We start from the raw sequence: 20,337 nt of genomic DNA on the forward strand, positions 1-20,337 counted from the left end.
CTCCTTGTCAATGATTGCCCTCAAACCACGACCATTGCTGTTTCACAAACACTGATCACGTCGCTCCTCTTACCCCACTCCTCCCTTCAGAAAGACACTTATAAGCTGAGATTGTGTCCATTTCCGGCTGTTTCTCAAGCTCAGAATGCGCAGCAGTACAGACTCCTTTAACGTTCAGTGTAAGATTCAGTGAGAATTGTACTACTCGTCTCTTCCCAAGTGAATGAGTCCAGCTGCAAAGAGTCCCAGCGGGGAGCAGGGCAGGCCATGTCTGTGCTTATAATACCCTCCTTTGGTGAAGACGGGGTGATGCTGGCACACAATGCAGGGACCAATCACAGTGTGTGTGGCATGCACAGCATCCAGTGGATGGCATCATGCCCGTAGTGCAGCGGTATGGGAAGCAGTAAAGCTAGGAGGCACAGATGGCACAGACTCATTCAAAAGCGGCCACCCTTGGAGTTACCCCTTTGGTCTGCCCCTTGCAGAGCATGGAAGGGTCCGCACCGAAGGGGGGCTTGTCCTGCACCCCTTGGCTAGGCAGGTCGTGGATGATGCTAGCGCTAGGGCTGTGTGCCTCTTAACTAGTGGCCACCGCCTTGCCGAGCCCCCTTTGGGCCCTGGTGGTTACTGAGGTGCACTGAACTCATGTTTTTTGTAAAGCACTTTTGGTGCTGAGAAGTTGACATCATTCATATTTCAGTGATTGCGGTTTCTGGTGCGGATCTCCGGGATGCCTCCATGTCCCATTGATAGGACCCAAATTCAATAATTTCTCCGATCTCTCCCCAGCGCCTGGAAGCACTTTCTGGATTACAGAGGGCTTTACACACCGGCTTCATTCATTCATTCATTCATTCATTCATTCATGCTTTTTATGAACATTTCATGAGCAGCTCCTACTGACTATGCTGTATATATTCACTATACATTTCACTGCCCCCTGTATCATCCTCCATTTATTTCCTCTAAACTTCACTAGTGTCTCATTATATCATAAAACGAATATCTGACCTTGGTATATCGGTATTGTGGTCATTTTAATTGGACATATTTGGGATAAAAATATCACTTACCGTGCAGGGACAAGAAACAAATCATCAAACACTTCCTCGACCCACAGAATGCTGCATATATTTTAGTGTTTCTTTGCTGACAGTTGAGACGTAAAATGGCTCACCCTGCTGAACCGATGTCTGCTTTCCAGGAGTTCCCAAACTCTGCATCGCTGCGCGCAAGAGTTCCATCCGGCTTCGCCTTGTCGTCCTTGGGGTTTCCGTTGTAGTTGCCACACATCCCCCGCACTTGGTTCTTGTACTGGGGCCCAACTTGTACTGTGACTGTGTTTACCCCGTTGTACTGGATGCGGACCCCGAAGGCTGTGTCCACAGAGATGGCGCTCTTGGCCGCTGTGACGCTTCCAAGAGATCCCATCACGGCTGGGAGTCTGGTCTTGACTCCATTCATCTGAAAGACATAAAATATCCCTTTGACTGAGAACGATTTTTAAAAGCAACAAGAGCCAAATGTGAATCAATCACGTTGTAACTACCGCAGTCTGCTGGCAAAATATCATGTAATTAGAGTCAATTAATGGCAGGTGGCCTCAAATATTTCTTGGTTAACTCATTAAAGTGCCGACTCACGACTTTTCTAAAAACAGCTTCTGAATTGAACACTGAAAAGACTGCGAGGAGTTTTGGAATCAATAACAAGAGATCGATAGTTTCTTCTGGTCCCTCTGAAAGATGACACTAGTTATGCACTCACTGTGCATAGTGAGAGCACATGGCAGCGGTTACCAGAACTCACGGTACACTAAGACAGGATTCCTGTCGATTAAACTGCAAATTGACATTTGGTATGCCATGATGCCTTTTTGGAGCTACCTGAAATAAGTCAATATCGAAGAAGATTGCTAGTACATTTAATCAAAGTAATCAAAACCCCAATTTTTATAATTGTATCTAACTGTATAAGAACAAAGAATATGATTGTAAAAACACGAATCTTACAGTACTGCACTGGAGCACACTTTTCTGCATCCATATCATTCTCAACGCAAATATGGAATCAAATGTTTAAAAAGTGTCTTCCAGAGGCTGCATTTGCCTGTTTTAAGTGATTGTGACACAAACTTAAATAATTATAATACATATTTCCAATAACAATATTATGAGTAATGTTTGCTTTGGCCTTGACTGCTGTGTAAGTCTATTTTCCTATGTCCATTTTAAAAGTTGGATTGTTACACACCAAAAAGAACACACTTTTCTTCAAAAATGTGGTCGAATTATGCTGTGAAGCTCTTGCATCTGGGGAGGGAGCTTTTAAACAGTGAATCAGGTGAACATGATTAGTAAGGAAACGTGAATAATTGATAATACAGACAAATTGTTGATCTCACCAGAGGAACTTTTCCTTGTTCAAAGACCAGCGTGGTGTTCCCATCAGAGCTGCTCAGCCAGACGGTGACGCGGTACACAAAAGACACTTTGGGGTTCTGGTAGCGTCTGTTCTCTGCCACCACCCGGTAGGAGAATCCTGAAGGAGCGATTGAGCCCTGGCTGATCTCGTAGGCACAGGTTCCCATGAAATTGGCTACAGTGCCATCAAAGGTGTGGTAGTGTGGGTCTCCCGTCACCGTGCAGATTGCCCAAGGGCTCTGGCACCCTAGCTTCCCATTCTTCACTGCACACTCCTGTTGCTGGGCACAACTGCTGCTAGCACAGCGGAAGTTACCAGTGGAGTCACAGCGGCACCTCTTGGAGCAGTCAGAGAGCCAGATGTATTCTCCAACCTGGGAGACAGAGGAAGGGGTTTATATGGAGAGGAAACTGAAGACAGAGTAATTCCATGCATGGATAATATGTAACAGAAAGGAAAGAGACAGGCAAGACACGACATCCTCAGACATGAGAACACAAAGATAGTATAGGCCAGAGTTACAGGACAGGACAGACATTCATGGATAAGACATGTAAAAAGAAGAGAAGCAGAGATTGGAGGGAGATAGATATATAGACAGACAGACAAGAGAACAAGGCTATAAGAGAATAGGAGGAGACTGAACCGAAGATATATTTGAAATGTGAAGTTAATCATCTGCAATAGCAGTGCAGAAGAAGTTATACTCACGCTGTAGTACATCCCCTCGTGCTGACAGCCGCACTGTTCGGCTCTTACGCAGTTGTCCCCGCTTCTTTGGTACCCATCAACACAGACGCAGCCCTCAGAGCAGGGGGCATCACAGTGTGGGAGCAAAGAGGAGGAGACACAGGAGTCCTGACACCTCCGGTGGCAAAGTTCATAATGGCTGTTTGTTGGACACTCCATGGCTACAGAAAGCAAAAGGAATACATTGTCTGTTATCATGCGCTAAGAAACTTAGCAGTCAGACAATGCAGAATTACAGACACTATTAGCTCCAGAGGACGAAAAGCATAACCTATCACATGAACATTGCAGACAACAGCCTTTACCTATCACTTGAGCAATGCAGACACCAGGGTTTACCTATCACTTGAGCAATGCAGACACCAGGGTTTACCTATCACATGAACAATGCAGACACCAGCCTTTACCTATCACTTAACCAATACTGACGCCACCTTTACCTATCACATAAGCAATGCAGACACCAGCCTTTACCTATCAAATGAGCAATGAAGACACCAACCTTTACCTATCACATAACCAATACTGACACCACCTTTACCTATCACATGAGGAATGCAGACACCAGCCTTTACCTATCACATAACCAATACTGACGCCTCCTTTACCTATCACATGACCAATGCAGACACCAACCTTTACCTATCACATGAGCAATGCAGACACCAACCTTTACCTATCACATGAGCAATGCAGACACCGGCCTTTACCTATCACATGAGCAATGCAAACACCAGCCTTTACCTATCACATGACCAATGCAGACACCAACCTTTACCTATCACATGAGCAATGCAGACACCAACCTTTACCTATCACATGAGCAATGCAGACACCAGCCTTTACCTATCACATGACCAATGCAGACACCAACCTTTACCTATCACATGAGCAATGCAGACACCAGTCTTTACCTATCACATAACCAATGCTGAAACCACCTTTACCTATCACATGAGCAATGCAGACACCAGTCTTTACCTATCACAATAGCAATGCAGACATCAGCCTTTACCTATCACATGGCCAAAGCAGACACCAGCCTTTACCTATCACATGAGCAATGCAGGCACCAACCTTTACCTATCACATGACCAAAGCAGACACCAGCCTTTACCTATCACATGAGGAATGCAGACACCAGCCTTTACCTATCACATCAGCACTGCAGACACCAGCCTTTACCGATCACATAACCAATACTGACGCCACCTTTACCTATCACATGAGCAAAGCAGACACCAGACTTAACCTATCACATGAGGAATGCAGACACCAACCTTTACCTATCACATGAGCAATGCAGACACCAGCCTTTACCTATCACATAACCAATACTGACGCCACCTTTACCTATCACATGAGCAAAGCAGACACCAGACTTTACCTATCAGTTGATCAATGCATACACCACCCTTTAAGTATCACATAACCAATGCTGATGCCAGGCCTTACCTATCACGTGACCAATGCAGACACCAGTCTTTACCTATCACATTAGCAATGCAGACATCAGCCTTTACCTATCACATGGCCAAAGCAGACACCAGTCTTTAACTATCACATAACCAAAGCAGACACCAGCCTTTACTTATTACATGACCAATGCGGACACCAGTCTTTCCCTATCCCATTATGAAAGCCGACACCAGTTTTTACCTATCACATGGTCAAAGCAGACACCATTCTTTACCTATCACATAATCAGTGCATACACCAGTCTTTACGTATCACATAACCAAAGCAGACACCAGCCTTTACCTATTACATGACCAATGCGGACACCAGTCGTTACCTATCCCATTATGAAAGCAGACACCAGTCTTTAGCTATCACATAACCAAAAGAGACACCAGCCATAACTTATCACATGACCGAGGAAGACACCAGCCTTCACCCATCACATAATCAATGTAGACACCAGCATTTACCTATCACACAATCAATGCAGAAACCAGTATTTAACCATTGAGTTCAAGTGAAATATTTTCCTAACACTTTACATGAACTCTTTGTGATAATGTGAAGTTTTTTGCCGGCCTGCACATGTCACATCATTTAGCAGATGTGGCTTTCCTACAGTAGGGGGAGCAGCAAAAGACCTGCATCTAATTGTAGTAGTGAGACAGCAATGTTTGTGGAACAGGGCAAGTGCTTAATTTGAGCCAGTGGTTTCCGGTGCACAACATCGGCACTTAATTGTCATCACCCGCTCTCGTGACAATTCACCACAAGGTGGAACTGTCGGTTTAATTTTGGAAGGAGCACAACAACGGTGTCTATTAAGTCAAATTGCATTGAAAATGAAAAATACCCTCCTCCATACCATTATTATAGCTTTGTGTGGCCTGACATAGTTTGAATTGTCATGCTGGTACGATTGTAATGGATAGGTGTTGTGTTGGTATTGTTATTGGCAGGGCTGGCAGGGTCAATGCATGGTGCAGGCTGCAATGGTATTCTCAGAAGAGCCCTGGCATTTGTTACAAATTAAGCACTGAACAGGGCAGTCATGAAAGCCTGATATAGAATATTACATGTGCCTTTCTCGATTGCCAGACTTGTCACCCCAACAATGCTCAAGCATCTCTGTTTAAAACTGACCTTTATACCACTTAATTGACCCTTTGGAGTCAATGGACGCCATGAGTCCTAATGCAAGCACCAAAATAATAGAAAATCATCCCATTCCTCAAGGCTCAACAAACAAAATCGAAGATTTGGAAAAGGGACCTCAGAAATATCAATACAGCAGATCTAGCAACCCATTGTATATTTGTCCTCTCTCCACAAGTTGACATGACTGAGGTACATGCACTCACTAACTTCTACAACTCTACTATCACTAGCATCATGGATTCCATTGCTCCACTTCAACAAAAAACGGGCGCAACTAAAATTTCCAAACCGTGGTTCAATGACAACTTAAACATGGAGTGCCACAACCTTAGGGCAAGCGAACGATCCTGGAAATCGAATCCATCTTCAGACCAACTAATAATCCTTAGAACGGTAAGGAGCTCCTATAACAAACAAATTACGATTGCTAAGGCCGACTACTTCAGATCCCAACTCAATCAAGCCGCTAATCACCCCAAGAAACTTTTTGAGCTAGTGAAACAACAATCGGTGGAAACACCAAACCGCTAGGTCTCTGGAGTCAGCCCACCTTTATGCGATGAACTGGCTGCCTTCTTTGCTGAGAAATCCAGGCTCATCAATATTGATGTTGACTCCAGGAAGGCGCTATTGCTATCCGGGGGGTCTGCGCCTACTCCCCCGGGCCCGTCAGAGAAAATCAAACCGACTAGCCTGTACACTCAGAACAATGCCCCCTGGGTCATCTTCACTCCCCTCAGTGAAAGAGACACTAACAAGATTCTTCAGAACATCAACCCATCTAATCATTTTAGCGACCCATTACCACCGTCCATCTTCAAATAACTGAAGGAGGTTGTCACCCCATCTTGGTAAAGATTGTCAATGCATCACTCTCAGAAGGTACGATCCCTGATTGCCTAAAAGCTGCTCAGGTAACACCTATCCTAAAGAAAGCCTACAGCAGATAGTATCGACCTTAACAACTTCCGCCCTATCTTTAACATCCCCACCCTAGCCAAACTCTTAGAAAAATGCGTCCAATCTCAACTCTGTGCCCACATCGAGAATTTCCACCTCATTGACCAACACTAATCTGGCTTCCATAGTGGGCTCAGCGCCGAATCGGCTCTCACTCAAGTTATGGATGACATTTTAAAAATGCTCGACCAAAATGAATCCTGCCTCCTTATTCTCCTTGACCTTTCCTCAGCGGTTGACACTGTTAATCACGACAACCTCCTATCCATTTTGAAGCACAGGGTGAACATTTCTGGTGCGGTGCTGCAATGGTTCTCGTCCTTCCTCCACCACAGATCCCAAGGAGTTAAGGTGAACCACTCTCTCTCCCAGCCATCACTTGTATCCATGGGGGTCCCCCAAAGGTCCGCCCTATCCCCCATACTCTTCAATCTGTTCTCGGAACCCTAAGCTAATGCACTAAATTCCGCAGACATTCTCTTCTATATGTATGCGGATAATATACAACTCTATCTGAAAATCTCATCCCCGAATAACCTCATATCACTCAACTCTACCCTAATAAATACTCAAAACTGGTTAACTGAGAACCACCACTTGCTCAACACCTCCAAAACAGAATTCCTTCTCATTTCTACCCCGAATCAAATCCCCAAGATAGACCTTTGGATGATCCACCTCACTGCCTTCAACTGCTCCCCTCTCATTGTTGACTCAGCCAAATCTCTCAGACTCACCCTGGACAAGCATCTGAACATGAAAAATCATATCAGCAATGTGTGCAAGAGAGCTAATCACCTAATGAGGATACTCAGGAATCTCAAACCTTTCCTCCCACAAACGGACTTCAAGCAAGTGGGCCAAGCGCTTGTTTTGCCAAGGCCAGAGTATGACAGTGCTACGCTCTGTGGCCTCCCCAAATACTCCTTGGCCCCACTAAGGGCTTCACTGAATGCGGCGGTCAGATTCGTCATGGGTACCAAAAGAAACGAGCACATCTTCCCAGTCTTAAAATCCCTAAATTAGTTGACCTATGAAGCAAGAATTCAGCTTAAGATTGCCTGTGTTTCTCACAAAGCCCTCCATTTCAAAACTCCCAGTTATCTAGCGCAAAAACTAGAATTAGCCGGAGGGGGTAGACCTTCTTGGAGTGCTAACTCTCTCCTCCTGAAACCACAGATCTTTTGCAAAAAGAGAACTTGTCAACGAGCTTTCTCCGGCTTTGCGCCGAAGATCTGGAACTCTCTCCCACCGGAAATAAGCAGAATCTCCTCCAAGGCTGCCTTCAAATTGGAAGTAGAAAGATTCCTCATGAACAAGTTCCTACCTTAAAAGGGTCTCGGATCGTCTGCTCTGATACTCTGGACTTACACCATAATTCCTGCCTTTGGTGTTATTCTGCTTTACTAGTCACTTGCTCCCCTCCCAGTTCTCTATGGTCCCATTATTATCTTACCCTTTGTTGTGCCTTTTGTTCGTAACCTTTTTGTTTGATATGCATATTTGATTTGTTTGGGTTGGTATTCCTTTTGATGATTGTACTACAACTATTACCTTCCTCTCCCTCAAATTGTAAAGCGCTATATAAAACTTTATAAATAAAAATAAATTATAAATAAAAATTTCATGTCGGCATTAAATGACAGCGCCAGTTGTATTCCCTTAGGCCATGGAACCCTCGGCACCCTCGTCGCTCCATTTTGTTTTTCTCCTCATTTATCAAGGACATGCACACGTCATGCCTCGTCAGGTGTTTATCCCTCCCCAAGCGCACCGCCCAAATTCTGTTAAACAAATGCAGCACTCCTATTTCTACTAGCAACAGTTGGTCGAACCAAAGACTCTGCCTCTCCGATGTTGTTGCTCAACGAATACCTCTCGAATGTCTAGATAGCAAATATTTATATTTACAAACACACACCGCGTCATCTTGCACCTTAATCTTCTAGATTACGCTCAGCTGCGGATTTTTGATTTCGGCTCAACGAAACGTTTTGCTTTTCACCATCTTGCCTCCCATAAGTATATTTTTATAATCAGCACTTTTTGACGTGGTGCTCGTCTTGCCCTTTATCTTTTGGCTGCTTCTGTAACTGGCTTCTTGGATATTCGCTGTTACTTCCCTGGCTCAATCATGTGCCAAATTCATAGTGGTTCCCTTGCGAAGAAACAGGGCTGACAAGCGCACGCCAGGGAATATAGACACACATAAACAATCATTGGCAAAGCCTAAAGGTGTCAACATACAGCTAAAAAACATTCACATTAACAATGCCAAAGGCTCATCGCTCTGCCATTGTCAAGACACATTGGCTTTGCAAATGCTTGTTGTTCATGCTACCCTTTCTTGTTACGCTCCCATCACTTCTCTTTCTTTCCTTCTCTAGCCTTCCTATCATCTTGCTCGTTTTCTCTTCTCAGCCGTTCCCCATTGCTCTGCTCCACTGCTAAGCACCACCTGTCAATTTAACTCCCTGTCATGTAGGTAGGTAAACAGAGATACAGACCCCCAGGCAGGCATTTGTAAAAAGCAAACTAAAAAACAATAGAACTTGTCTATATTTTTAAAATCTGCAGCAGATGTAACACACTATGAGGCCCTTCAAATCCCTGAGCCTCGGTACCAGCTGCTACACTCCAGAATTCACATCTGAAAGTTAGAGAGCCGAGCAAACAGAATGGCTCATAAAATACGAAGGGCCTCTTGGCGCTATGTTAGCCCAGGTTTCGAAAGACAAAATTGAAAGTACTGTAATAAAAAAAAAATCTTCAATTTCAGCTGGTGATAATGTCTGTAGCTTCATACATATGCATATGAAGCTGTCACTATATGTGAAACTAAAGAGATATGGAGGACGGCCTGTACCACAGACTGCTTATAAACAAAGTGGTGAATTTCTCATACAATCTTGGCTAGAATTCAGAGGCATTCTACATACAGGTTTTACCAATAAAGCATTTATCAAATGTACATTGAACACACACATAATTTCATTATTGCCTAAAAGGTTTTCCTGTTCTTTTTTCCTCTGCCAGAGTTGATTCACTCCCTGAAAACGAAGAACTCCTTTACTCACCACAGAAGGAGTTGTTCCTCCAGCTGCGGATGGTCAGATTGGAGGCCTGGCAGGCGGCTGCGTAGGTTTGAACAGCATGGCACAGGACTGTGCTGTTCCCTTCAGTCAGGCAGTGGTCGTAGACGCAGTCAGAGTAGTAGTGAGCTGGGTTGATCTTTGAGTGACAGGAGGAGAAGGGCCCTCTGGGGTCTTGGATGATCCAACAGGCTCTCTTGGAGGCCATCATCTTGTCAGCACTGCAGACTGGGCAGTCCCCTGAGCAGCCATGGTCACAGCCAGCGCTGACTTCAGAAACCCAGCTGGTACCAAAGGTGAAGGCGTTAGTAACGACAGTCCCACTTCGGGTGGTAAAGTCATCGGACACCACCCCATTGAAGTTCCCACATAGACCACTGGTTTGGCCTCGGAATCGAGCAGGAAGTGTAACGAAGACGCTGTAGACCATGTCATAGTTGACTGTCAGGCCGAAGTCTGTTTTCAGCACCGTGTAGTCGCCACTTTTATAGATGACGATTCTTCCACTGTTGATATTCACTGGCAGAGTCTGAATGATTCCATTGATCTGATGGAGAAAGTTACAGGAAGTGGCTCGTTATTAAAGGTGATGGTTGCTCTGGCCATAAAGAAAATTACCAAACAACTAACTTCGATTTTCTATCTTTTTGCTCCAGATAGGACGATTGTGATTTGACGTTTCTAAAAGTGAATTGTTTCATGTTTTTTAGGTGTCTAAGAGATATTTCTATAATACTGAAGCTTTGATCGCTAAGTCCTTCACCTGCCCCAGGATTCACCACCACATGCTCATGTTTCTGCTGCGGTATGGATATCCTCGTCACAATAAACATAACCGCACATTGATAACATTTACAGCTCAACATAAGCCTACCCCAAATAGAATTATTGTCTTTACAAGTCACTTTTACAACTATTTCTGCCGCGATGATCGCATCAGCAATACAGCATGCAGTTAGCTATTTTACATATATAATGCACCCTAAGCTGTGCTCTCGCGAGAACAGGTGTTTCTAAATTCGATAAACCATACCATAAGGAAGCTATACAAGCCTGGAAATAAACTAAAGAAAGAAAGATCGCAGGGAAGCATACTCAATATAAGTAGGTGGGGAAAAAAACACCCACATTAAAACGTCCTGAGAAATTCACAACAAACGTGAGCAAAGATATCTAATCTAAGCCTGGGCAAAGCACTACGCTTCGCTCGCGTAGTTTGCGAAGTTTGCGCTACTTCGCGAATTGCACATAGCACAGTGCAAATACGCGTAAAGTAGTGTTGCATGGTGCAGCGGTCATTTTTTGCTTGCTCGCGGCCCTCAACGTCAAGTTGGCGACCGCGAGCAAGCAAAATGACATCCCGGCGAGACTTTTTCCTCGTTGGCGATCAGCAACATCAAGTTGGCTATCGCAAGCGTGGAAAATAAACCTCCCGGCGAGATTCTCAACGCAAGGAGGTGAGGTTTCTCATTGCGAGTGGTCGCGTATGCTCGCGACCGCTCGCGATGAGAAACTACCAGTCCGCGTTGAGAAAGCTGCCGCTCGAGTAAAAATCTACTCGAGCGGCAGAAAACTACAGCTCGCACTGTGCAAGATTCCGTTTTCAATGGTTGCACAGTGCCGGTTGCTTGTCCGCACTGTGCAATCATTGAAAACAACATCTTGCACAGTGCGAACAGGGTACTACGCAGTTCGCGAAGTGCTACGCGGAGCTCGCGTAGTGCGAAGTGCACTTTGCTTAGCTTCGCGTAGTGCTACTTCGCGAACTACGGCAGGGTTAATAAACCTATCGGAGCCAGAAACAAGAACTCTGTCTAAAGCAGCTGACCTATTCTTAGGTGCAGCTAACAGCCACTCCTGGCCCGTGGTAAGCTAACCATCATTGTGAGTAAAAAACAAACCTGATGAGAGACCGTATCCAACATAGCCATCTAACCATGTGAGCAACAGGAAGAAAATAATCATTTTCCCTGACACAGAAAATTATGGGGTTATTCGCGTTTATGAAGTGGTTAGATTGATTCGTAGATCACATCTATCTATCTATCTATCTATCTATCTATCTATCTATCTATCTATCTATCTATCTATCTATCTATCTATCTATCTATCTATCTATCTATCTATCTATCTATCTATCTATCTATCTATCTATCTATCTATCTATCTATCTATCTATCTATCTATCTATCTATCTATCTATCTATCTATCTATCTATCTATCCACTTAAAAAACCATAGGTTTCACACATGTTATAGTTAGGTGGATATTTCACTCGTAAAAAACCAATGAAATTCCACCGTTATAGTTAGTTCAGATAACTATAACTCGCGCGCCCGCAATCCTCTGCTCATGACGTCACATATTACATCACTCATGACATGGTCAGTGGCATCACTCTTGACATCACTGATGACATCATCCTTGTGATAGAGTGGCGATCGCGCGAGTTATAGTTATCTGAACTAACAATAACGGTGGAATTTCATTGTTTTTTTACGAGTGAAATATCCACCTAACTATAACATGTGTGAAACCTATGGTTTTTTAAGTGAATTTGCAAGGTTTTTTAAATGCTAATTCCTAACTATAACGTGTGTGAAACCTATGGTTTTTTCAGTGAATTTGTACGGTTTTTTAAATGCTAAGTTATGACAAAGGCTAGGGGGTCAGGAACTCTCTACCCTGCCCCCTTTTCACGTTCGCCACCTTCCTTTTCCACTCTTGCACTGAAAACAAACAAAATGGCGGTCGACACTTCCTGATTTCGACCGATTCGAACGTTGACTGACATGTAACAACCAATCAGAATTACGCTTGCGCACGTTAGGGTGCGCGCACGGTGCGCGGCTATAGATATGTATGTGTGTTTAAATGCAATTTTCTCAGGAACTACTGAACAGATTGACTCCATATATGCAAAAGGAACATCCCTGACCTGAGGACTACCTCTCTGCCAAATTTCAAGTAATTCTCTTCAGCCGTTCGGGCTGTACCTTCGACTAAAGGTCCTATGGGAAAATGTATGGGAAAAATGCGTTTTGGGACCCCCTTTTTTCTCGGCCCCCGCTTGACAAATCCCCCCGAGACTTTCAGGGTAGGAGCTGAGCGGAGCGCCCCATTAGTTTTGAAAATTTCGCGAAGATTCGTCAACCGGCGCCAAAGTTATTCAAAATAGAATTTTGAGATTTCCTATGGAAACACGGTCCTAACTATAACTATCTACTGGCGACCGCCAGTAGATAATATATATATATATAATCCCTTCTTGGCGAGGAGGTCCTTAACCAGCTACACCAACGGAGGTGGAATTCACAGTTTTATTATTCGGCACAAACAAAAGAAGATGCGTTGCGACCTACATCGGTCTTGGTGTGCATATAAATATATACATATATAGAGATAGATAGATATATTATCTACTGGCGGTCGCCATTAGATAGTTATAGTTAGGACCGTGTTTTCATAGGAAATCCGCAACATTCTATTTGGAATAACTTTGGCGCCGGGTGACGAATCCTCGCGAAATTTTCAAAATAGGCGGGGCGCTCTGCTCCGCTCCTACCCTGAAAGTCTCGGGGGGATTCGTCTAGCGGGGGCTGAGAAAAAAGGGGGGTCCCAAAACGCGTTTTCCCCATGCAATTTTCCATAGGGACCTTTAGTCCAAGGTGCAGCCCGAACGGCTGAACAGAATTACTTGAAATTTGGCAAAGAGGTAGTCCTCAGCTCAGGGATGTGCCTTTTGCATATATGGAGTCAATCTGTTCAGTAGATCCTGAAAAAATTGCAGTTAAAAGCACATACATATCTATAGCCGTGCAACCTGCGCGCACCGTGTGCGCACCGTGCGAGCACCGTGCGAGCACCCTAACATGCGCGAGCGTAATTCTGATTGGTGGTTTCATGTCAGTCAACGTTCGAATCGGTCGAAATCAGGAAGTGTCAGCCGCCATTTTGTTTGTTTTCAGTGCGAGAGTGAAAAAGGCAGGTGGCGAACGTGAAAAGGGGGCAGGGTAGAGAGTTCCTGACCCCCTAGCCTTTGTCAGGGGGTCCCTGAAGGACCCCAAAGGGTGAAAAAAACATTTAATTTTTTTTTCAAAAAATCGCGGGGTGCGCGCACCGTGTGAGCACCGTGCGAGCACCGTGCGCGCACGGTGAAAAACATTAAAAAAATATATATATAAAAAATATAATAAAACATACATAACTTAGCATTTAAAAAGCCGTACAAATTCACTTAAAAAACCATAGGTTTCACACACGTTATAGTTAGGAATTAGCATTTAAAAAACTTTGCAAATTCACTTAAAAAACCATAGGTTTCACACATGTTATAGTTAGCTGGACATTTCACTCGTAAAAAACCATTGAAATTCCCCTGTTATAGTTAGTTCAGATAACTATAACTCGCGCGGCCGCCACTCTATCACAAGGATGATGTCATCAGTGATGTCATGAGTGATGCAACTGACCACGTCATGAGTGATGTAATATGTGACGTCATCAGCAGTGTATTGCGGTCGAGCGAGTTATAGTTATCTGAACTAACTATAACGGGGGAATTTCAATGGTTTTTTACGAGTGAAATGTCCAGCTAACTATAACCTGTGTGAAACCTATGGTTTTGTAAGTGAATATATATATATATATAGATATATAGATATATGTATATATATATAGATAGATGACTTATACTGGGTGCTCCCTTGTGTCTTGACAAAGCTATACCTCTCTGAAGAGCTCTAATTAGAGCGAAACACTGTGTCAGGGGTTGCTTTTACTAATTTCAGGTTGGCTTGGTTGGTATTTTACCAATTCAAAGCTGTAATACTGTGCCTGGAGTGGTAAATGGCTTTTGTCATTTTACAGCTCGGCAAGGTCAGCACTGTGCTAGTCCTATGCTTAAAGACTTTGCTGTAGAAATGACAAAAGACTTTGTCCATTTCTATCTCGGCGTGGATAGCACTGTGCTAATCCTATGCTTAAAAACTTTGATAGAAAAGCAGACATTTGAGGTGAGCAGATCTAGAGTGTCGCTGGTGTTGAGAGTGCTCTATACAGGAGCTGCTTTCCACCTAAACTTGAGAACTACCCAGAGTTCTCTACTTCTTTTTTGCATATATATAGATATATATATATACAATATCAGTGCTTTAATTAACACTGTTTCCTGCTCAGAACACATGGTTAAGTTATTGATAACGAAGTATGCGTGAAGTTGGTATACATTAGGATTACTTCTTTTAGACTATCACTTACCTCAACTCTGCCTCGCTTTCCACTCTGGAGATGTATCTGGGTCTGATACACAGAAACGAAGACCTCCTTGGTCACCGCCACTTGCAGGCCTTGCAACTTTTCATTCTTCACCTCCACTCTCAAGAAGGGCAGAGAACCATTGGAACTTTGGACTTCAGACAGGACGTACTTGCAGGTTCCCTGGAAATCAAACCTTCTCCCATCAAAGCTGGTGTAATGAGGGTCTCCTGAGGCCCGGCAGATACCATCAGGCAGAACGTGGCAGCCATAGACGCCTTTCACAGTGGTGCAAGTCTCACCAGTGGCACAAGATGAAAGTGAACACTGGACAGTCCTGGTGGAGCCATCACACCGGCACAAAGTCTGGCAGTTGTCCTGTTTCCAGAAAGTGTCTCCTGCTCTGTAGTATTTCCCATTTTCTGTGCAGCCGCACTGACTCTGCGGCACACAGTCAGTGCCACTTAGAACAAACCCGCTCTCACACTGGCATCCTTCCTTGCACTGACCGCGGCAGACGGTTGAGGCATTGGCACAGGTAGCAGGGCAAGAAGATCCACATAACTCGTACATCTGATTACTGGGACACGTAATGCCTGTAAAATACAAATGCCATTAAATTGAGACGTACATGGATACTTGGTGCTTATCATTGTACAGTCAGAAAAACTGTACAAAATAATTACAATAAGAAATACAACATAGCAACACCCCTACTATTGCTACTGTCACTCCTACCACTACAGCTACGTTTGATAATAATACTGCTAATATTAATTATGATGACAATAAAAATACCATTTTGCATAGTGTGTAATACGAGAGCAGTGTCCTTGGAGCACGGTATACACATCACAGATGTTTCTGTGTTTCTCATGCCTTAGGAAGCAATACATACAACAGGGATGTGGAAACATTGACTCGCTGGTTCCTACAACCAGCAGTACAATTCACTGAAGTGTTCCCTTCAATAACAGTTCCTATTGCAAAGAGGACAGAATGTGTTCCCAGTCCTATTTAAAGGTTAGAGCTGTGTCAATGATGTAGAAAACAGCGGACTATTTTATTAATCAGCCAAACCCATAACTATGGTAATACAGGGAGAAAGACGAATATTTTATTCTGATTAAGTCAGATGGATTAAGAAACATATGTAACAGAATATTATATGTCTCACCATCGGTCCATTTTCCAAAATATTTTTTAAAAAATAGGGATTACAGTGATGAAATGAAAGGTAAATCTGTGGTGAAAGTATCGCATATAACGGAATTTCACTCGCAGAATAAAATATTTCATTAAGAAGGGTGTTTTATTTATTTGGAAGATGAAGGCAGATTATACCCACCTTTGTGCTTGTTTTATTATAATATGTGGTTTAGTGGCAATTATAGGTAAGCTATGAGCAGCAGGTGTGGATTTACTCATGTCTAAAGATGGGGCCCAGAAATGCATTTGTTCCCCATGTAAAGTCAAATTTCATGTGTTTCAGAAAATCAGGACAGTAATGTAATATTAGGGTCTATCTTGCACGGGTTGGGGTCCACATCATTACAGATTCAAAACTGTAACTCACCTACACTGACCTGGGGTAACTAAAAGGCACAATGAGGAGTAAAATCAATAAATAACAATCGTTTTTTTGACATACCACATCCAATGAGACTCCTCCAGGGCTGGATGACATTGCCACGACTCTGGCAATGATGGGCATAATTTTTCACAATTTCACATAGTGTCTGCTGATCGCCGTCGGTTCCACACATGTCATAGACACAGTTCTTGAAGTAGATCTCGGTGTCAGCATTGATACTGTCTTTAAAGGGACCGTTTGGATCTTTCATGATTCCACAGTGGCTCTGGATGATGAACTGGGACACCATGTCCTCACCACACACTGGTGGATTGTCAGTGTCTATGCAGTTGAAAGCAGAGTCCTCGTCTTCTTCCTTCCAGCTATTTCCAAAGGTGACTACACTCTCCACCAGAGATCCATCAGGAACCCTCAAGTCATCACTCTTGTTCCCATTGAAGTTTCCACAAAGGCCAGCAAGAGATCCAGAGTATGCTGCAGGCACCTGCACAGCTACGTGATGCCACCAGTCATAGGACACTACAAGGCCAAAGTCTGTCTGGACGACTGCGGAGGAGCCACTGTAATACACCTGGATCTTCCCAGATTGACTGGAAACTGGGAGAATATGTAGGAAGCCATTGATCTGTAATAATTTTACATAGTTTTCATTAAAATATATGTGGGGCACCTAATGTTGCTCTTTGTAATTTCTTTCTCCATGCCTCACATTTTATTTTCATTTGCTCTGCATAGACACACTCTTAATCGCGATAGATTAATCATATTTGAAGTCATAAAAATGACCTGATGAAGACATTTGTACATCATAATAGACAACTTCACGTAACTTCTACGAACCAGGTCCTATCATTATGATTTGTCACCCACACAAGATATCTACTGTACTCATCCTCATTCAATTTACTTCCACTAACTGGCATACACATTTGTTCTACTGGCTCTTATTTTGTCTAGAAACTAGTTTGTCACTTTTTAGAGTCTCTCACAAAAATGGTTAATTTATTTATGCGGGGATAATTTGAGTTGCAGTGTGGCTGTTGAGTGGCATAAAATGAATGAATAAGACATGCCTACGCAAAGTGGTGCATCTTCATGTATCTATTAGTGATGGAAGTTCAATCTCTTATTTTCCTCATATCAACGTGGCTGTCGCTTGCAGTACCCAACTAATGCCATTAGTGAGCGCCCATCATGCTTGTTACCGGATCCTCAGCATTGTATTTATGAGGTCAGGCTCGCAATCTGAAGTGCAATTAAAGATTTTGCAAAAAGTGAGTTGCCTGGTGTTTGCTATATATAAAGCAGTATACCTCCGTGTACAACATATGGCTCTTTGGCACTCTGGGCATTCCCCGTGGCATTTTATTGTTTGCAATAAATGTCCAGTATGCAAATAAGTGCAGAAGTGATGCTATACTTTACCTCTTCAAGAAGCAATCAAGCTTCACGGCTTGTACCTCTGGAATTGCTTCACCCACTACATATATTTTATTATTTTCATTTTCAGTATACTAAACGTCTTTTAAAAAGCTTCAAAACCAACTCCACTATTAGCTCTATACATTAATTGTTATTCCCCATTCTTGCTAATGGCTGCTTAGACCTGTCATTAACAAATAGATGCATCACATTCTCTTGTAGATTAGGTCAATTTCTGCATGTTAAAAGAAATCTGGTCTTTCATTACCTGAACATGGCCATATTCTCCACTTGCTATGGAAATCTGCTCCCCATAGACATTTACTTCCACTCTTCGCGTCCAGGCCACCACTGGTGATGATCGGTGCTCATTCTGTACTACGACGCTAAAGTCAATGAGAGAGCCGGTCTGGGAACTAGACTTGCTGAGGGTGTACTTGCAGGTGCCCTGGTAGTCGAAGGTGACTCCATCAAAGGTGCGGTAGTGAGGGTCTCCAGAGGCCCAGCAGATTCCGCTGTCTACAGGGTAGCACTTCCGGATTCCATTCATGACCTTACATTCTTCTAGGGCGCCACACGTGTGGGCCTCACACATCATCCCTTGTGCATTACAGGTGCATTTCTGGCTGCAGGTATCTGTTAGGAAGACCTCATCTCCCAGGTTGTAGTAGACGCCATCCATGGTGCAGCCACACTGACTTACAGGGATACAGAGGCCAGAGTGAAGAGCAAACCCTTCATCACAGAAGCATCCGTCCACGCTCTCTGCGGCGCATGGGGCACTCTGATGGAGGTTGCGGCAGGTGGTTGGGCAGCCAGTTCCAAACAGTTCATAGTGGCTGTTCTCAGGGCAGTTGTCATCTATGAAGAACAAAACAAAGTAAACGTATCAATTTTAAGGTAACTGGTTTGAAGATAGAGGAAATATCTTGTGAACAATATATTGCTTGCTGCTGAATTAAACCCTTCTCTATATATTATGTAAACACTGTGCTTGTGGCTATTGGATTTTTAAAGTCTAATTCAAATGCTTCTGAGACACACAAATTAAATATGTCCATAACTGTTTGTGCAGGCTATTATTGTGAAAGGGATGAATGGAGTGGGGCAGCCCAGGTATTTAAAGCAGTGTAGAAGGGTGGTTGACTCACCACATTGCAGCTCCGCCCTCCAGTCTGGAATCACCAAGCTGTGAAGGTTACAGACCTCCTCGTAGGCCTGGACAGCTGTGCAGAGCATCCCCTTGTTGGTGCCGTAGAAGCAGAGATCATACACACAAGAGGCCACAAATGGTTCCGCGTCCTCGTGCCACTGGCACTCATCGAAGGGGCCTGATGGGCGGGTGATGATCCTGCACTGCGCCTCAACGGCTCCCAGATTAGTGCAGGTGGTGTCGTTGGAGATGGTCACACCTGTATCATCCGCACACCTGAGGAGAGAAGAGAGAATGAAACTCACATATAAGGAGTCTTTGACTTAATATGAATTGAATTTGTGTTAAAAACAAACAGAGGGAAGATGCCTCCTTGTCAATGATTGCCCTCAAACCACGACCATTGCTGTTTCACAAACACTGATCACGTCGCTCCTCTTACCCCACTCCTCCCTTCAGAAAGACACTTATAAGCTGAGATTGTTTCCATTTCCGGCTGTTTCTCAAGCTCAGAATGCGCAGCAGTACAGACTCCTTTAACGTTCAGTGTAAGATTCAGTGAGAATTGTACTACTCGTCTCTTCCCAAGTGAATGAGTCCAGCTGCAAAGAGTCCCAGCGGGGAGCAGGGCAGGCCATGTCTGTGCTTATAATACCCTCCTTTGGTGAAGACGGGGTGATGCTGGCACACAATGCAGGGACCAATCAGAGTGTGTGTGGCATGCACAGCATCCAGTGGATGGCATCATGCCCGTAGTGCAGCGGTATGGGAAGCAGTAAAGCTAGGAGGCACAGATGGCACAGACTCATTCAAAAGCGGCCACCCTTGGAGTTACCCCTTTGGTCTGCCCCTTGCAGAGCATGGAAGGGTCCGCACCGAAGGGGGGCTTGTCCTGCACCCCTTGGCTAGGCAGGTCGTGGATGATGCTAGCGCTAGGGCTGTGTGCCTCTTAACTAGTGGCCACCGCCTTGCCGAGCCCCCTTTGGGCCCTGGTGGTTACTGAGGTGCACTGAACTCATGTTTTTTGTAAAGCACTTTTGGTGCTGAGAAGTTGACATCATTC

The 20,337-nt window shown here is 44.0% G+C and overlaps 1 protein-coding gene across 1 annotated transcript in view; it reads right to left on the reverse strand.

Moving 5' to 3' along the window:
* LOC146809262 (uncharacterized) overlaps positions 1-20,337 on the reverse strand; it is a 270,600-nt gene that overhangs the window by 158,747 nt on the left and 91,516 nt on the right. Inside the window, exons 31-38 of the mRNA XM_085614851.1 lie at positions 19,273-19,550; positions 18,390-18,982; positions 16,757-17,324; positions 15,109-15,701; positions 9,834-10,395; positions 3,139-3,338; positions 2,408-2,800; positions 1,181-1,467 (exon numbers count right to left, since the gene is read on the reverse strand). Coding sequence (XP_085470977.1) covers positions 1,181-1,467; positions 2,408-2,800; positions 3,139-3,338; positions 9,834-10,395; positions 15,109-15,701; positions 16,757-17,324; positions 18,390-18,982; positions 19,273-19,550 — 3,474 coding nt within the window. The remainder of the gene's footprint in view (positions 1-1,180; positions 1,468-2,407; positions 2,801-3,138; positions 3,339-9,833; positions 10,396-15,108; positions 15,702-16,756; positions 17,325-18,389; positions 18,983-19,272; positions 19,551-20,337) is intronic.

Source organism: Triturus cristatus, chromosome 7 (genome assembly GCF_964204655.1).
Source record: "Triturus cristatus chromosome 7, aTriCri1.1, whole genome shotgun sequence".
NCBI classification, from domain to species: Eukaryota; Metazoa; Chordata; class Amphibia; order Caudata; family Salamandridae; genus Triturus; species Triturus cristatus.